The 15,537-nt window shown below is 57.1% G+C and overlaps 2 protein-coding genes across 2 annotated transcripts in view; one reads left to right on the forward strand and one right to left on the reverse strand.

Annotated features, from left to right (window-relative positions):
- Positions 1-15,537, reverse strand: part of RNF123 (ring finger protein 123) — a 50,852-nt gene that overhangs the window by 702 nt on the left and 34,613 nt on the right. The window contains exons 33-35 of the mRNA XM_082322433.1: positions 14,940-15,015; positions 13,943-14,027; positions 167-309 (exon numbers count right to left, since the gene is read on the reverse strand). Of these exons, the coding sequence (XP_082178559.1) occupies positions 167-309; positions 13,943-14,027; positions 14,940-15,015 (304 nt within the window). The remainder of the gene's footprint in view (positions 1-166; positions 310-13,942; positions 14,028-14,939; positions 15,016-15,537) is intronic.
- On the forward strand, positions 223-3,647 carry AMIGO3 (adhesion molecule with Ig like domain 3). Its single transcript, XM_082322434.1, has one exon. The coding sequence runs from the start codon at positions 2,104-2,106 to the stop codon at positions 3,628-3,630; it is 1,527 nt and encodes a 508-aa protein (XP_082178560.1). The 5' UTR covers positions 223-2,103; the 3' UTR covers positions 3,631-3,647.

A 15,537-nucleotide genomic window follows, 5' to 3' on the forward strand; every position in this document is an offset into this window, starting at 1 on the left:
GGACACAGCCCCATCCCAAGCGCCACCCCTGGGGGACTGCAGGGGAGCCATGGACCCCTGTCCCCAGGGCTAAGGGGGCTGGGACATGCTGCGGGGGACAGAGACACCAGCAGCTGTGGCCAGGTGGTGAGCACAACCCAGCTCCCAGTGTAGTGCAGACACTTACAGGTGTGCAGGGAGAAATGGCGCTTGTCTGTGGCCGGGGCGGCAGATGCCAGGGCTGAGGGCTCGGCATGGCCCAGCAGGTACTGGATGGAGCGCAGCTGGAAGCAGGGGTCCGCCAGCAGCACTGCCGTCGCACGCTCAGCCCTGCAAAGGGACACAGTCAGGCCTCTGCCCCAGGTACAACCCACCTTGTGGTCACAAGGCTGCATCCCCAGCCGGTGGCCCCCCCAACTCCTGGCAGCATCGAGCCAGGGAAACATGCTTCAAATGCAGCCGAAGGGCAGCAGCCCTCCTCCTCCTCTGCCACCCCCCCAGCTCAGAGGCTCTGGGGATCGATACGGTGCATTAGCACTTGCTGAGGCTGCAGCCCTCACACACAAGTCCCCAGCTGAGCCTGGGGAGCTGCAGGGCAGCTGAAGCAGCCAGCACCACCGTTGCGTCACAGCACTACAAGGGTAAAAGGAGACATGCTACACAGCAGCCTCATGCCTGCACCAAGGGGACGGCTCAAGGTGCCCCCAGGGCAAGCGGGTGCCCCGGCAAGGCAGGAGGGAGCAATCATGGTTCTCCCTTGCTTCAAACATCAGCAGGGACAGCCAGGGCAGCAGGAGGCAAACTAGGGCAAAGCAGCAGCCTGGCAGCGCAGGCTGAGCCTGGGCCGGGGCGCAGGGGGTTAACAGCCCCTTGATACGCAGCAGCCGCAGCCGCCAAATTAGCTTTTTGCTGCCCTAATGGAAACCAATTCCCCAGCCTGGCTTTCCGCTTCCCACTAACGCGCCCAGGCTCTGGGTAATGACATTCCTGCACGTCCTTCACCCTGTGGCCACCCCGTCCCTGCCAGCAGCCCCCAGCACCCCTGTCTGCCGTGGGGACCCCACCGAGTGCAGCCAGCCCCGCTCACCCCATGGCTGGGGGTGCTGAGGAGGGGTCCCTGCCAGCTCATGCAGGGGGTGTTGAGGATGAGAGCAGCGGGAAGGACCACGACAGTGCTAAGCAGCTGGTGGGGGGGGATGACCACCATCCCACTCCCAGCCTGGGTCCAGGATCAGACTCAGGGGCTCCCAGAGGTGACGATGGGGCGGGTTTATTACAGCATCCTCCCAGAGGCTGGGCAGTCACAGAGCAGCCGACGCGGCCGCCTTACAAATTACAGCTGGTTGAGGTTGCCGTTCAGCGGAAGGGACAGCGGCTGCACACCAGTAAGGCCAGAGGGTTGGTGAACTGGCCCTGAGCACCCCTGGGAACAAGTGACCATGCAGGGCTGGTGCTGGCTGCGCATCGCCCTGCCCACTCGCAGGACAGCAAGGGAGGGCCACAGCCACGGCCACCACCACGGCCACCACTCCCCACGCCGGGACCAATGGGATCCCGCCCAGCCCACACGTCGCGCACTGCCAGCGCGTAAATAGGGGCAGGAGCGGGACCGCGTTCCCACAGCGAGCCCGGCTCCCCGGGAGATGCTGGCCAGGAGGGAGCCGGATGCTGGACGGGGGTCACCGGGGGCCGGAGCATGGGGATGTTCCACGGAGGCGCTGAGCCATGAGAAACTTCGTGCTCCAGGGACGTGCGGCTCCGGGAGGCAGCGAGGCGTTCGCCAAGCCCGAAACACAGCCCTGAAATGCTGGAGCGTCTCAGCCCCCTGAAGCCGGACGCCAGCCCCCACTGCCCCCCCCTGCACCCGGGTGCTGGGCAGCCCACGGCCCGCCGGAGCACAGGTATGTGGTAGAGCTGGGCAGGGCGATGCTGCCCTTTAACTCTTTTCAAGCCCTACGGCTGGGATTAGGATCCTCCTTTGCAAGGTGCAAAGGGGCACCCGTGGATGCTTGGTAGAGGCCCCCTCCCCCCCGCCAAGACAGCACAGGGGGAGACCCGGGAGGACCTTTTCTCTCGCATCTCATCAAGCCTGGCTGGGCTGCACAGAGGCTCCTGCCCAGCACAATGTCCCTGCGGGTGCCCGCAGACTCGCTCTGGCCGTGGGCAGTGAAGCTGCTGCTGCTGCTCCAGCTGTGCACCCATGGCCACGCTCCCCGCGCTTCCCCACTGCCCCGCAGCTGCCCCACTGCCTGCATCTGCACCTCTGACCTGCTGAGCTGCAGCCGGCAGACGCTGCAGCACGTGCCCCGGGCACTGCCGCCCACTGCCACCACGCTGGACCTCAGCCACAACGCCCTCACCCAGCTCCACGACCGCTGGTTGGCCGCCCTCCCGCACCTCGAGGCCCTCCACATCAGCCACAACCAGATTAAGGACCTTTCTCCTCAGGCTTTCCACAATGCCTCCTACCTGCGGCACCTCGACATGTCCTCCAACCACCTGCATGCCGTTGAGACACACTACTTCGATGCGCTTGTGAGCTTGGAGGAGCTTCTGCTCTACAACAACCGCATTACACGAGTGGATGAAAATGCCTTTACCAAGCTGAGCGGCCTGCGGAAAGTCTACCTGAGCTGGAACAACCTGACCACCTTCCCCTTCCGCTCAGTGCAAGGGCTGGGCAACTACAGCCTCCGCACACTGGACCTCTCCTCCAACAGCCTGAGCAGCATCCCTGTGGAGGAACTGGCAGCTCTGCCCGAAAACATCAGGAATGGCTTGTACCTGCACAACAACCCTGTCAGGTGCAGCTGCCCGCTCTACCTCATGCTCCAGCGCTGGAAGCAGCGAGGTTTCAGCTCCGTGAAGGATTTCTTCGAGGAACACACCTGCAAGGTGTCCGACAACGTGCCTCGGTCCCTGATCAAGTTCCTCAAATACAGCCACATGTTCGAGAATTGCTCAGCAGGCCCCGAAGACGTGCACCCTGTGCCCTTCCCCGTGACGGTGGGCCAGACCCTCCTGCTTGCCTGCAACACCAGCCTGCCAGCTGCAGCTACCACCTACATGTGGATCTCCCCTCACCACGAGCCCATCAAACACCCAGGGAACAGCAACCGCTCTTTGGAAGTCTACCACAATGGCAGCCTGAAGATTGCAGTGGCCAAGCCCTGGCACTCAGGGGTCTACGTGGGCTTGGCCATCAACAGCCCCCGCAATTTCAGCAGGCTGTGTGAAGTCAACGTGACGGTCCAGTACCCCAAGCCGGATGGGGAGACCTTCAGCACTGGCCTCACGACCCTGCTGGGGTGTATCGTGAGCCTCCTGCTCGTGCTCATTTACTTGTATCTCACGCCCTGCCGCTGCTTGAGGTGCTGCAAGAAGCCGGCTCCTCTCAGCCCTCCGCAGGAGTGCAGCGCCCAGTCCTCCATCCTCAGCACCACTCCCCCCGCCACCGATGGGCCAAACCGCAAAGTCAGTGCCAACAAGCACGTGGTCTTCCTCGAGCCCGTTAGGGAGACACAGAATGGCAAGATCCGCTTGGCCCTCGGCGAGGACTTCCCCGACGCCAAGCACCCCAAGGTCTTGCAGCTCAAGTCGGACTCGGAGTCCATCAGCTCTGTCTTTTCGGACACCCCCATCGTGTCATAGCAGGGCAGGAGGGAGACAGCTGTGAGGAGAGCCGGGGCCTCCTGAGAGCTGTTCTCTGCCATCACTGCTAGAAGCAGGATTATTGGGCACACTGAATTCCCAGCTTGACTGCGACCTGCGAGGGTGATTGGCATCACCTGCAACTGCTTCAGTCATGAGACCCTGGTGGGTTTTGAGCCGGGGGCACATTGGCACCCAGCAAGAGCTGCTCGTGCAAGCCGCTGGCAACCGCGTCGTTAGCAGAAGGGTAATGCTGATGAACCTGGCATGCCTGAAAAACCCCCACTTCATTCAGGCAGCCAAACTCCCTAATGGTGACACTGGGGCTGGCGGTCTGCCACGTCCCCAGGCACACGAGACCCAACCTGGTGCCACTGCCATGGACCTCCCAGGTCAAGGAATAGCCATGACGAGTGGGGCACTGTCCTTGTTCATGCCAGGGCTCCCAGGAAAGGCAGTGCCACCATCCTTTCCTAGCCCATGCTGGTCCCCATCAGCATGATGACATGGCTGGGAGCGGGTGGGGGGGGGGGGGGGGGGGGGGCGAGCATAACCCTGTCGCAAGGAGGGGTACATGCCCCTTCCCTGAATGTGGCCACGCAGGAGGGATGGAGCTCAGCACCTGACCAGCCACACAGCCAAGCAAACATTACAAGCTTTTGCCTCCCGAGAAGCTGTAAATAGTCAAGACAGGATTAGGTGATGCGATACAGCGCCCCGGCCCGCATTGCTCAGAGCTCCCCATGCCATCAAGGACGATGCGGTCTCAGATGCACCACCATCCTTCGCTGCTTCTCCTTGAGGCGGACAAACACGCTGCTAAAGCACAGCTATTTAGGCAGTAATCTAATAAGCTTATCGATAAATGTGAGTAATCTGCTCCTCTCTTGGGTTGTAATTCTCTAGTTACATTGGAATAAAAATGCCTATTTTTTTAAGCTCACACTGGTCTGAGTGTCTCCTTGCCCTTGCAGGGCAGCGGCGCAGAGCTGCCCCGCATCCTGTGGGAGCAGAGGCAGAAGTCTGGGGGTCTGAGGGAGCCTTGAATTCCCACTGGCCTGGCACATAGAGCCAGGCGATTCGCACTGGGCTCACAGCCTCTGTTCCTATCAAACAGCATTAGGTTGGCCTCAACGAGGGGGTTAAAAGTGCCAAGACAGACCTGGTGGCCTAGGGATGGTGTGAGAGGAGTGTCCAGTGGCTTTTCCCCAGGAGGGCAGGTCTCCAGTGACACCTGGGAGCCCAGGAGGGAGCAGCGCCAACTGACACAAGGGCACACCCAGACCTCAACAGGGACGAGCAGGATTTAGATGCAGGGAGAGGCACCTTGAGGAGACCTGCTCGGGGTCAGACTGGGGCCCTGTCTTTGGCTGAGTCTCAGCACTCTTGCAGATGGAGCCCTCACCTCACCGGGTGCCTGCACCACTTTCCCCAGGGCCCAGCCTGGCATTGCCCCAGGCACAGGGAGCGGCCCGCCCCCCCACCCCCCCCAATCCGGCATGATCCCGCAGAGAGATAAGGATGTCCCCCCATCTGCCAGCTGCCACCACCCACTCCACAGCCAGAGCAGGAGCATGTGGCTGTTGCCTGCAGCATGGGGAATGCCAGGTCCAGCTGGCAGGCAGGAGCGCAGCTCAGACACAACCGAAAATGGGGACCGGGACCCTTTGCAAACCTTCCCCCTAACCTGCAGCACCCCACAGCCGCGCGCCCCTGCCCCAAGAGTTGCTGGCAGCCCTGAGACTGGTGGGAGGGGTAGGTCCCTGGGGCATTGGGACACCTCTAGTGCCTGTCCTTCAACTTTTTCAGCCAGGAAACAAGCAACCTTTTTCCCAGCAGAAAGTCAACTGTGCCCAAAGCATTTGTCAGAAACCCCCCATCCATCCATCCAAGGGGGAGAGAGCATTTGGGAGAGCAGCTATCCTGAGACAACCACAGCCACCCAGCGCCCCTCCTGACACTGACCTTGCACGCAGCTTCATGAGAAACATGCCCTGCTGCTGCATGTCTCGCGGCCGCTGCTCAGCAGCTGGCAATGGGATGTGGAGTGACAGGCCCTGCTGGCCTGCGCCCTCGCTCCTCGTGTGCCTGCCGCTGCAGGCCCTGTCGTCTTGCGTTAGCGCAGTGTTCCTGATGAGCCCGGAATGCTGAGCTGGCTGTGCCGGGGTGCTGCTGGGGGGTGGTGAGGTGCTTTGGTGTCAGATGGATGGGTGAGTGGCACCCTGCCCCACAAGGACGGAGCTGAGGCAATGCCATCCCATGGCTTTGCACCCAGACAGGGATCCCACAGGAAGGATGGTTTGAATTTGTCCTGGGAATGTCTGGGAAAGAGAGGAGACAACGCCCAGAGGGCCCAGATCCAAACCTGACAAGGGCACTGCCCCGAGCGTGGCCCGTGCCTGCCAATACGGTGCCGAGCCTGTGCACTTGCCACGTCTAAGCACCATGTCTTCCTCCAAAAGGAAAGGTGAAGTGCTGCTCTGGGCTCCAGCACCCGGAGTGGGTGTTACTCACCTGCTTCTCTTCTGTTGCCATCCTTGTAGGTCTCCTCACAAACCTTCCCCCTCCCCAGTGCCAGCATCAGCTTCCTGGGCATTAGTGCTGCTGCAAACCTGAATCCTCAGCTGAGGCTAATGACTGAAGCTTGGGGAAAGTTCAGGCCAACTGGAGTATAAGAAAAGCTCCAGAGGGCCTCTCTGGAGACACTCCAGCCTCGAGAAGCCAAGGAGAGCTCTTCTAGCCGGGCTGCAACTTGCCTATCCCTGAGCCCCACTATGCTGGGGACAGCATATCTGAGGTTCATATCAGTGTCGGTCCCAAGGTCCCCCCACTGCCTTTACCCAGGAAAGTCCTGCTGCTGCATTTCCCACCTTTCTGATGCTTGGAAAGGACCCTGCACCATACTGCTACTCCAACAAGCAAGGCAAGGCAGTTTGAACTGTTGAAGCAGTTCATTAAGCAGCCTGAAAGGCAAGTCATCTCAGCAAGGAAAAACAGCCACGAGCATAGCCTCCCTGACAGGCAGGAGTTGGGAAACATAATGGATGGTCCCTGAGGAATACACCATCCTCTCTCAGCAGCCATCTGCACCATTACAGCCCCGGCTCACTGCCAAACCGGCCTCCCGCTCCTTGACTCTGCAGGGTAAAGTAATGGGTCGGCACAAAGCATGGCGTCCCTGGCACACAGGGACCTGTGCCTGCACACATGGGGATGAAGGACTAGCTTTGGGGACCAGCCTCCAATGCTGACTCCTGTCTCCCCTGGCACTTCAAATCTCAGCCAGGGTGACACGGGCATGCTGAATGCCAGTCCTGCTGCTGGGGCTGGACACACCATGTACATGGCTGGACCTGGATCCTTTCCTTATGATGCTCACAGTTTTCCAAAGAGCTTGAAGCAGCAAAGGCTGGTGCTGGCCAGCATGACACCTGCTCCTGCCACCCAGCATGTGCCCAACAGCCCCGAGGGGACGGAGATCCCAGCCTTGGCAGCCCCTCTACTCAGGATACAGCATTTGGAGCTGGCAGCTTGTAAAAACCGTAAGATCAGTAAGGCCAGACTCCTTTTTCAACCGTGAAACCTAGGTCTGAGTTAGTCACTCCTCCATGCTCTGGCTCTCTCACCCCAACACATTACGTACTGCAAGACTCGTGTACCACTCATTTTCTGAGTGTTTAGGGCAAGATAGCCAGGACCCCTTTACACTGAGTGGCCCATGAAATGTCTACTCCTGCACCTCCTTCCGCCACAGCTCACTTATCAGTACATGTTGAAGGAGCATTAGTGTTTTAAGTGATCAGTAATCAGCATCCTACAGGACTGCAGAGAGCTACCATGTCCAGCGGGGACCAGCCAAGTCCCCAGGGTCCCAGCAGGGCTCAAGCATGCGGAAGAGTGGCCATGCTGAGTTTAGTAACCTGCAGACTGGAATCTTCTGTGACTTTTCCAGTGGAGGTGACGCCAAAACCATCTAGCAATTGAACAGAGTCTGCTTAGCCTGCCTCCACCACCTGGCCTCATGCCTCCTCACCTTCCTGCTCACCAATGTGTTACTTCTGCCCAGAGAACCTCTCTGTCACCTCCCTCCTGCCAGTCCATCAGTCTGCACCCATCTGTACTGTGCAAAAAAGAAGAGTGCGGAGATCCAGTCAGAACTATCCCAACATCATGTCAGTCCAGTGCCGCTCCTCCTGGCAGGTCCTGCTGGCTTGTGCTCAGCATCCCACTGGCACAGTATGGTTGTTTCTGGCCCAGGATCCCCGTCCTGTGCTCTGCTGGCTGGTAGCACCATGTTCCTGATGACCATGGTGCTCTTCCCTCTGTCGTCTCCATCTTTTAGGCAGAAGTCCCTGGGAGATGCACCCTGAAGGCTGCTTAGGTCTTTTCTTGTACAGTTGTGCTGCAGACAAGTTCACTGGCTCCGTGCACGTGCCCTAACCCTCCAGACTCACACTGAGAGCATCATAGAATCATAGAAGCGTTAAGGTTGGAAAAGACCCTTAAGATCATCGAGTCCAACCGTTAACCTATCACTGCCAAGTCCACCACTAAAGCATGTCCTCAAGCACCACATCTACCTGTCTTTTAAATACCTCCAGGGATGGAGACTCAACCACTTCCCTGGGCAGCCTGTTCCAATGCCTGACTACCCTTTCGGTGAAGTTTTTCCTAATATCCAACCTAAACTTCCCCTGGCACAGCTTGAGGCCGTTTCCTCTCGTCCTATCACTTGTTATGAGGGAGAAGAGACCGACCCCCACCTCGCTACAACCTCCTTTCAGGGAGTTGTAGAGAGCAGTAAGGTCTCCCCTCAGCCTCCTCTTCTCCAGACTAAACAACCCCAGCTCCCTCAGCCGCTCCTCATAAGACTTGTTCTCTAGACCCTTCACCAACTTCCTTGCCCTTCTTTGGACATGCTCCAGCACCTCAATGCCCTTCTTGTAGTGAGGGGCCCAAAACTGAACACAGTATTCGAGGTGCAGCCTCACCAGTGCTGAGTACAGGGGCACTATCACCTCCCTGGCCCTGCTGGCCACACTATTCTTGATACAGGCCAGGACGCCATTGGCCCTCTTGGCCACCTGGGCACACTGCTGGCTCATGTTCAGGCAGCTGTCAACCAACACCCCCAGGTCCTTTTCCGCCCGGCAGCTCTCCAGCCACTCCTCCCCCAGCCTGTAGCATTGGATGGGGTTGTTGTGACCAAAGTGCAGGACCCGGCACTGAGCCTTGTTGAATCTCATACAGTTGGCCCCGGCCCATCGATCCAGCCTGTCCAGGTCCCTCTGTAGGGCCTTCCTACCCTCCAGCAGATTGATACTTCCACCCAACTTGGTGTCATCTGCAAATTTACTGAGGGTGCATTCAATCCCCTCATCCAGATCATCAATGAAGATACTGAACAGGAGCGGCCCCAACACTGAGCCCTGGGGAAGACCACTCGTGAACGGCCGCCAACTGGATTTGACTCCATTCACCATCACTCTCTGGGCTCGGACGTCCAGCCAGTTTTTAACCCAGCGCGGAGTGCACTTATTCAAGCCATGAGCAGCCAGCTTCTCCAGGAGAATGCTGTGGGAGACAGTGTCAAAGGCCTTACTACAGTCCAAGTAGACAGCATTCACAGCCTTCTCCTCATCCACTAAGGGAGTCACCTTGTCATAGAAGGAGACCAGGTTAGTGAAGCAGGACCTCCCTTTCATAAACCCATGCTGGCTGAGCCTGATCGCCCGGTTGTCCCACACATGCTGCATAATGGCACTCAAGATGATCTGCTCCATGACCTTTCCCGGCACCGAGGTCAGGCTGACAGGCCTGTAGCTCCCCGGATCCTCCTTCCGACCCTTCTTGTAGAGGGGCGTCATCAGCTGTGGGCAGGGCTGGGGAACGCACTGCCCAGCCTCACTTCCCTTGCCTCTGAGTGGATGGGGTCCACAGCGCATGGGGGAAGCCCGAGAAGTAGAGCGGTGTCCGAGCCCTGGAACAACACGGCTTATCTCCACTCTGGGACGGCCACTCACTTTCCACAAAGCCTTTTCCAACCTATATGCCCGGTCCTAATTACAACATGCCCTCGCACACAGGGGACCAACAGCCTCACTGTCGGGCTTTGCCACTTCTCCTGCTGCTCACTCTTGCCAAGATCCTTACACAAGCTCTGGCCAATGCTGCTCCATTAGCTCACTGCAAAGGAGGCTTAATAGAAAATCTGCTCAATTATTTAGCAGACAAACGGGGGGATGATACCAGCTGAAGACAGCCAGGGTCTGTGGCGTGGACCCAACGATTCAGCCCAACTCCTGGCTCAGCCTGCCAGATCCTCTCCTCCCCGCAAAACCAAGGCTCAGTCATCAGGGCCTGGCAAATAGGCAGCACAGGGGCATCCCTGCCTCCTCAGCCCTGCCAGGCACTGAGACTCCCTGCAACGAAGGTGTTGCCCGACTGCTCTCAGACCCGAGGGCTGGGAGGGGGCAGCACATCAGGAGGTTTGAACAGTCCCAAAACAACAGTGCAGAGGCCAAAATAGTTTTAAAGCAAGGAGCTGTTGGCTGTTGGTGAGAGGGCCCAGCCCCTGGCGCCAGGCTGCCCCGCTCTCACCTGCTGATGAGGTTTAGCTCCCTCCTGGCAAGCCCTGGAGGGACAGGCAGCTGCTCTGCTGGGAAACACAGCTCCTGTTGCGGGAACTAGGAGACCCTCTGCTGAGGGACCCCAGTTTGAGCCAGCAACCTCCCCATCTGTGCCCTGCACAGATTCCTCTGTCCGTTTGCAAGGGTTGTTACATTCTGCGGGGGAGCTGAGCCGCTCTGGTTATCAGCGTAAGGTTTCCTTTCCACCTTGCGGCCCCCAGCCAGCATTTGGGAGTTGTGGTAAGTGACCCATGGAGGCTTTACAAAGATCAGTAAGGCTGCACAAGGTGGGCACTGAAGCTTTGGTTCACCATGAGCAGCACCAGCCGTCCTGCCGGACCTGATGAGGAAATGCATTTCTTCTCCCACAAAAGCACATCCCGCTCCATCCAGGGACTAAGGCGCACAATGTATCAACTGTCTCATCACATCCCAGCCTGGGCAACGTTCCCTTTCCTTGTGCTTAATGGCTCAGTTTGGTGCCAGGAGGCCATAGCAGGAGGACTTGATGCCTGGCTGAGTGTCCTGTGCTGGGTGATGAGCAGCTGAGGCATCCAGCTGCATCCTGATAACGCGGTTGGATGAGCTGGCAGGGCCCAGGCTCTCCTTACCCCCACCCTTCCCTGATGGAACTTTTTGGCCACATAAATGGGACCTCATTCCTCCACCCTCAGATGAATCTGTCCTCTCTGTCCCAGCGCAAAGCTTGCAGCACCTTCCAACCAAGCGCCTGGCACAGCATTGGCTTGCTGGGTTAGAGGCAACCAGAAAAACCACAGCCAAGCCAGGAAAGTCACCCAGGGTGCTGTCCCTTGTCCTCATCCTCTGGGGCAGAGCCTCCTTGGAGGGAACTAGTCAGGGTAACAGGTAACTAATTGTCCTAAGCAATTCCCACACAGAAGTTCCTACATGCAAATGTGAGCTGGATAATCTCTGTTAATTTCTGGCAATCTGGGAGTTGCCAAATGAGACCTGGAAGAGATTTCTACCTGCTTCCAGCACTGTCCAGGCAGAATGCTTCTGAGGAAAGAAAAAAGCCTGTCTTGTTATCCTACTCACTGCACTGAGAGGAAGGGAAAAAGGAAGAAGCGTCTCCTCTTGAGTTCATACAAAATGAGTCTGCTCTGGACAGCCTGGTTACATATGGGGTCCTTTAAATCTCTTCAGTTACCACCTGCAGCAACATGATCCATGGCAATGAACTCCCATGGGAGCACAGAGACCTGAGGAAGGATTGAATTCTCCTTTTCCATTCCATGGACCATCCTCTTACTCATGCGCTTGCAGATGGATGCTTCCCATCACCCTGCTCTGGGCCAGCTGTTGTTGACCTGTACCATGTCCCTGTTTTTTGGGTGACTGTGGGGAGGAGGTCCCTGTGGGGCTCTGCTCACCCCAGCTGCACCTCCCAGTCCTACGGTGATGGTGCCAAGGGACTTGCACGCAGGATCAAACCAGGACTGAACCCTAGAAGAACACAAAGGCAGCAGAAAAGCCTCTGCATTTCCTCTTATATCTGCTGTTTTTCTCTACCCTGTCCCTGTTTGCTGTTTTTGAACATGCCTGCACAGAGCAGAATCATTCCATAAGCGGGGTACAACACTCGCACCCTGGTTCTCAATTCAGAGTGCTGCAAAGAGGGTCGGTAGCTCAGTTGTCCCTTCAATGTCAGGTACTCTGCCTGCAGCCACACTGATCTCTGCCATCAGGCTGCCCATCCCATCTGCTTGGGTAGTGGTAGAGGGTCTCCAAGCCACTCAGCCTTGGTTCTTTTGTCTTCATTGACCTCAATGGCTCTCCTTCAATGTTTGCTTGCCTTTTATAGATCAGTGACTTATCAAACCTCAGATTTATTGCAGGGCTTTGCAAAATCACATAGAAGCATTTTGTTGTATAGATGTTTTTCCCTAGGCTTCCTCCTGTTTCACCTTGTGCTTTTCCTGCTCAGCTACGTCCACCATAAGGATATGATGCTTTGCCCACATCATTCCCCCATTTCATATTTATTTCTGCTTTCCAGTGCCCAAGGAGGTGACTACAAAGCCCTTGATGATCAGTCAGAGATTTGCCACTTCCCAACCTCACAATACAGGATACGGCACCTCTAGTTTGCGACTGCGCAGCCCACCACGGCCCAAGGCATAGACGATGCTGTTGGCAGACAGGGGACAGTGCCGTTTGGTGATGTACAGCCCCTTTGACACCAGCTGCTCGGGTTTCCCTAACCCAAAGCACAACTGGCTTTTCAGGTAAAGGAGACACAGTCTGGAAGCTTTTGGTCTCCCCAGGACTCCCTGTGGGCTGTGAAGGATGTGATTTTCATCACACTACCACCTTCACAGTGCTCTTCAGAGTTTGCTGAACTGACGGCCAGAGAAAGAGCTTTATCCCTTCCCCTCTTTCACTCTACAAGTGACCTGGTCTGGCACAGATGTTCAAGGGACAGGGAGCCAGGGAAGGACTTCTCATCCTGCCTGGCATGCAGGGAACTGCTTTATCACCTCCCTGCTTCCCTCCAGGATGAAGTGTCTAGTTGTGTCGTCAAATCCATGACGTTTGCCCTTTCCACAGAGCAGGATTCTGGGGGCGAGCAAAATCCACCCCCATTCACAGTCCAGAAAGGCCACTGATCAATGACCTTGTGCTGAGCTCTTGGCACTGTCACACTTGGGGCTCTGAGACTGGTGCAGCAGCCACGGGAGGCAGGATATAATTAGATATGTTTGTGTACATCTTTGAGTCCTTGAGAGAAGTTGAAAGACTGGCTGCAGGGCTGAGCTGCTCGGCCAGATGGGGCTCCGCTCTCTGCAAAGTCAGAGACTATCATGTTCTCTAAACGTGAAAGCAAGCAGGATTTGCAGTGCAGACAGAAGAGCCCCATCTCCTACAGCATCCTACAGGGCATGGTGGTTGGGCAAGAAATCTATGAATGACACTGGGAGAGAGCAAAGGCAGGGCTGCAGAGGATATCAGCATGAGCCTATTTTCTAGACTTGGTACAAGCAGGTACGGACACACATAAACCATGAGGTCAGCTGTGGCTTTGTCCGGCTGCATCATTCCCCCAGTGCAGCCTCTCTGAATAGCTGGTTACCATAAAGACAACAAGATTTGCTTTATCTGAAAATCAGCATCACATAAGTGCCTGGACAGAATTTGTCTCACCCTTGTGCCACAGGTCTGGGCAGCCAGAGAGCTCTGCACACGTTTTGATGCCTCCCCAAGATGTGTCCAGAGCAAAGGAGCTTTAACGAACTCCCTTGCATCTGCTGCCATGTGTCACAGCACTTTGCCTGCATCACCTCATCAGCAGAGTTCTTTTACATGTGATGCTCACAAACTCCGACAGCAGCTGTCCTATTGCATGGAGTGCCAGACCCCATGCTAGGGAGGAAGGTGCACATATGCTGTCGGTACGTCACCTCAAAGCTACCTCTCATGAGGGCTTTCCTGCACCACAGGAAGGAATTTTGCACCCAGCAGTAGCACTGGGATGCAGCTGCTGCAGGGGCACGCGGCTCCTTGGCTCTTGCCTGCTCCATGCGCATCTGCCTTGCCTCGCCTCACTTCAGTCCCCATGCACCCACATCACTCCTGCAATGCCTCCCATAGCACTGACTGATGCAGCACCCGAAGCAATGCCACATGCGGTGACTGTGCTTCAGAAGTCAAAAGCCACTCACCCCTGAACATCAGTGTCCACAAGCAGCCGGACCAGTATCCCCGTCACGGCCACAAGGATTGGGTAATGGTCCACGCTCTCCAGCCCTATGGAAGAAAAAGGGAAAGATAGAGCCGCTGTCACCGCATGACAGGCAGAGCAGGGCTGCACTGCTACTTCCAGACTTGGTGGCAGAGCAGTCCCCGAGGCAGGGACTGTGACTTGGGCTCTCCGGTGGGGCCATGGGTTTCATCGAGGACAGAGGAGTCTTCCCCACTAATGCAAACCCCAGACTCAGGCACTGCCCTCACGATGGAGCACCTCTGCCCCTTCCAAGCCTCAAGAGAAGAAGGTGGTCTGTCCCCTCCTAAGCAGGCAGGAAAATCCAGCTGCTGTACGGGAAATACAGGATGCCCATAGCACAGCACCTGGAGCCAGTCTCTGCTAAGAGGCACAACTCAGCTGCCCCCAGGCACCTCCACGAGGAAGAAGGCTGATGTTGGTGAGAACAGTTTCCCCCAGCAATTCAGTGCACCCTTTACTCGATGCGGAGCGCAGCAACCAAGTCTGCTACCTCAACTGCAATCTGTCCAGGGCTTTGAGCCTTTCAAACAGCTCCCACCTAACCTGTCACATCAGGTATCTAGCAAGGCAACCCACCGCCCAAGCACAGCATGGCTGCCACTTCCACCACGGACAGCCAGACCTATGCATCAGCTGCCTCACAAGGACACAGATCCTGGAGGAAACTGGAGCTGCTGGGCAGACAGAGGCTAAGGGCCTAGGAAGAGCATCAAAGCTCAGGTCTGCCTGGAGGATTTATATGTCTTCTGAAGACAGCACTTCTGTGGCAGTCCACGGCACCAGAATGGCTTCCCAGCCAGGGATGTGGCAGGCCTGAGGTCTGATCCCATACACCTCTGCCCTGACCTTCAGTACAAGCCATCCCCCACTTCCCAGGGGCATGCCTCCAGCATGTTTTCAATGGAGAGGGACAGAGAGTTAATGCATGGACTCACCTGGCAGACGGAGGTTGACCACTCTGTCAAACAAGTTCCTTTCAGCTGTCACACGGTTCAGCACCTGGTTCAAGAGCTGTGTAGGGAAAAGCAGAGAGGGTTTGTATTTTCTGGATGGGCCTTCCTGTGAGCAGCATCCAAAGGGCATGCTTTGGGGCAGCATGTCCTTACAGCTCAGGCTCGGTGCCTGGGAGCTGGTGAATGCAGACAGGGAGGCTCGCAGCACAGTCCTAGCTTGGCCCTGGCACAGAGGGAGGTGGCACCACACCACAATGGTCGTACCAGACCCAAACCTCCCAGGAAAGTCAGTCTGAGGTCAAGACACCTGAATCTCAGCATCTTCCACCTAAATCTGAATCCCACCTACAGATGCCAAGCTACTTCTGTGGATAAAAGCTCTTGGCAAGCAGAAGCTACAGTCCCTAGGACAGCCACAGCCCATGAAGCGTGATCTGGCAGCTGCTGCTGGGCAAAAGCAGTGTCAGCGGGGTGAAGCACAGTCCAGGTCCTGCCCTGCCTGCGGATGGTGGCAGGACGGACCTACTAGCCTGGAAGCACAGGATGAGTGCAGAGAGCAATCTGCTTCTCTGCTTGACAG

Source organism: Platalea leucorodia (assembly GCF_965183815.1).
Source record: "Platalea leucorodia genome assembly, chromosome: 9".
Classification (NCBI taxonomy): domain Eukaryota; kingdom Metazoa; phylum Chordata; class Aves; order Pelecaniformes; family Threskiornithidae; genus Platalea; species Platalea leucorodia.

Coding starts and splice junctions, on each gene's coding strand:
- AMIGO3 (XM_082322434.1), top strand. CDS start 2,104: ATGTCCCTGCGGGTGCCCGCAGACTCGCTCTGGCCGTGGGCAGTGAAG.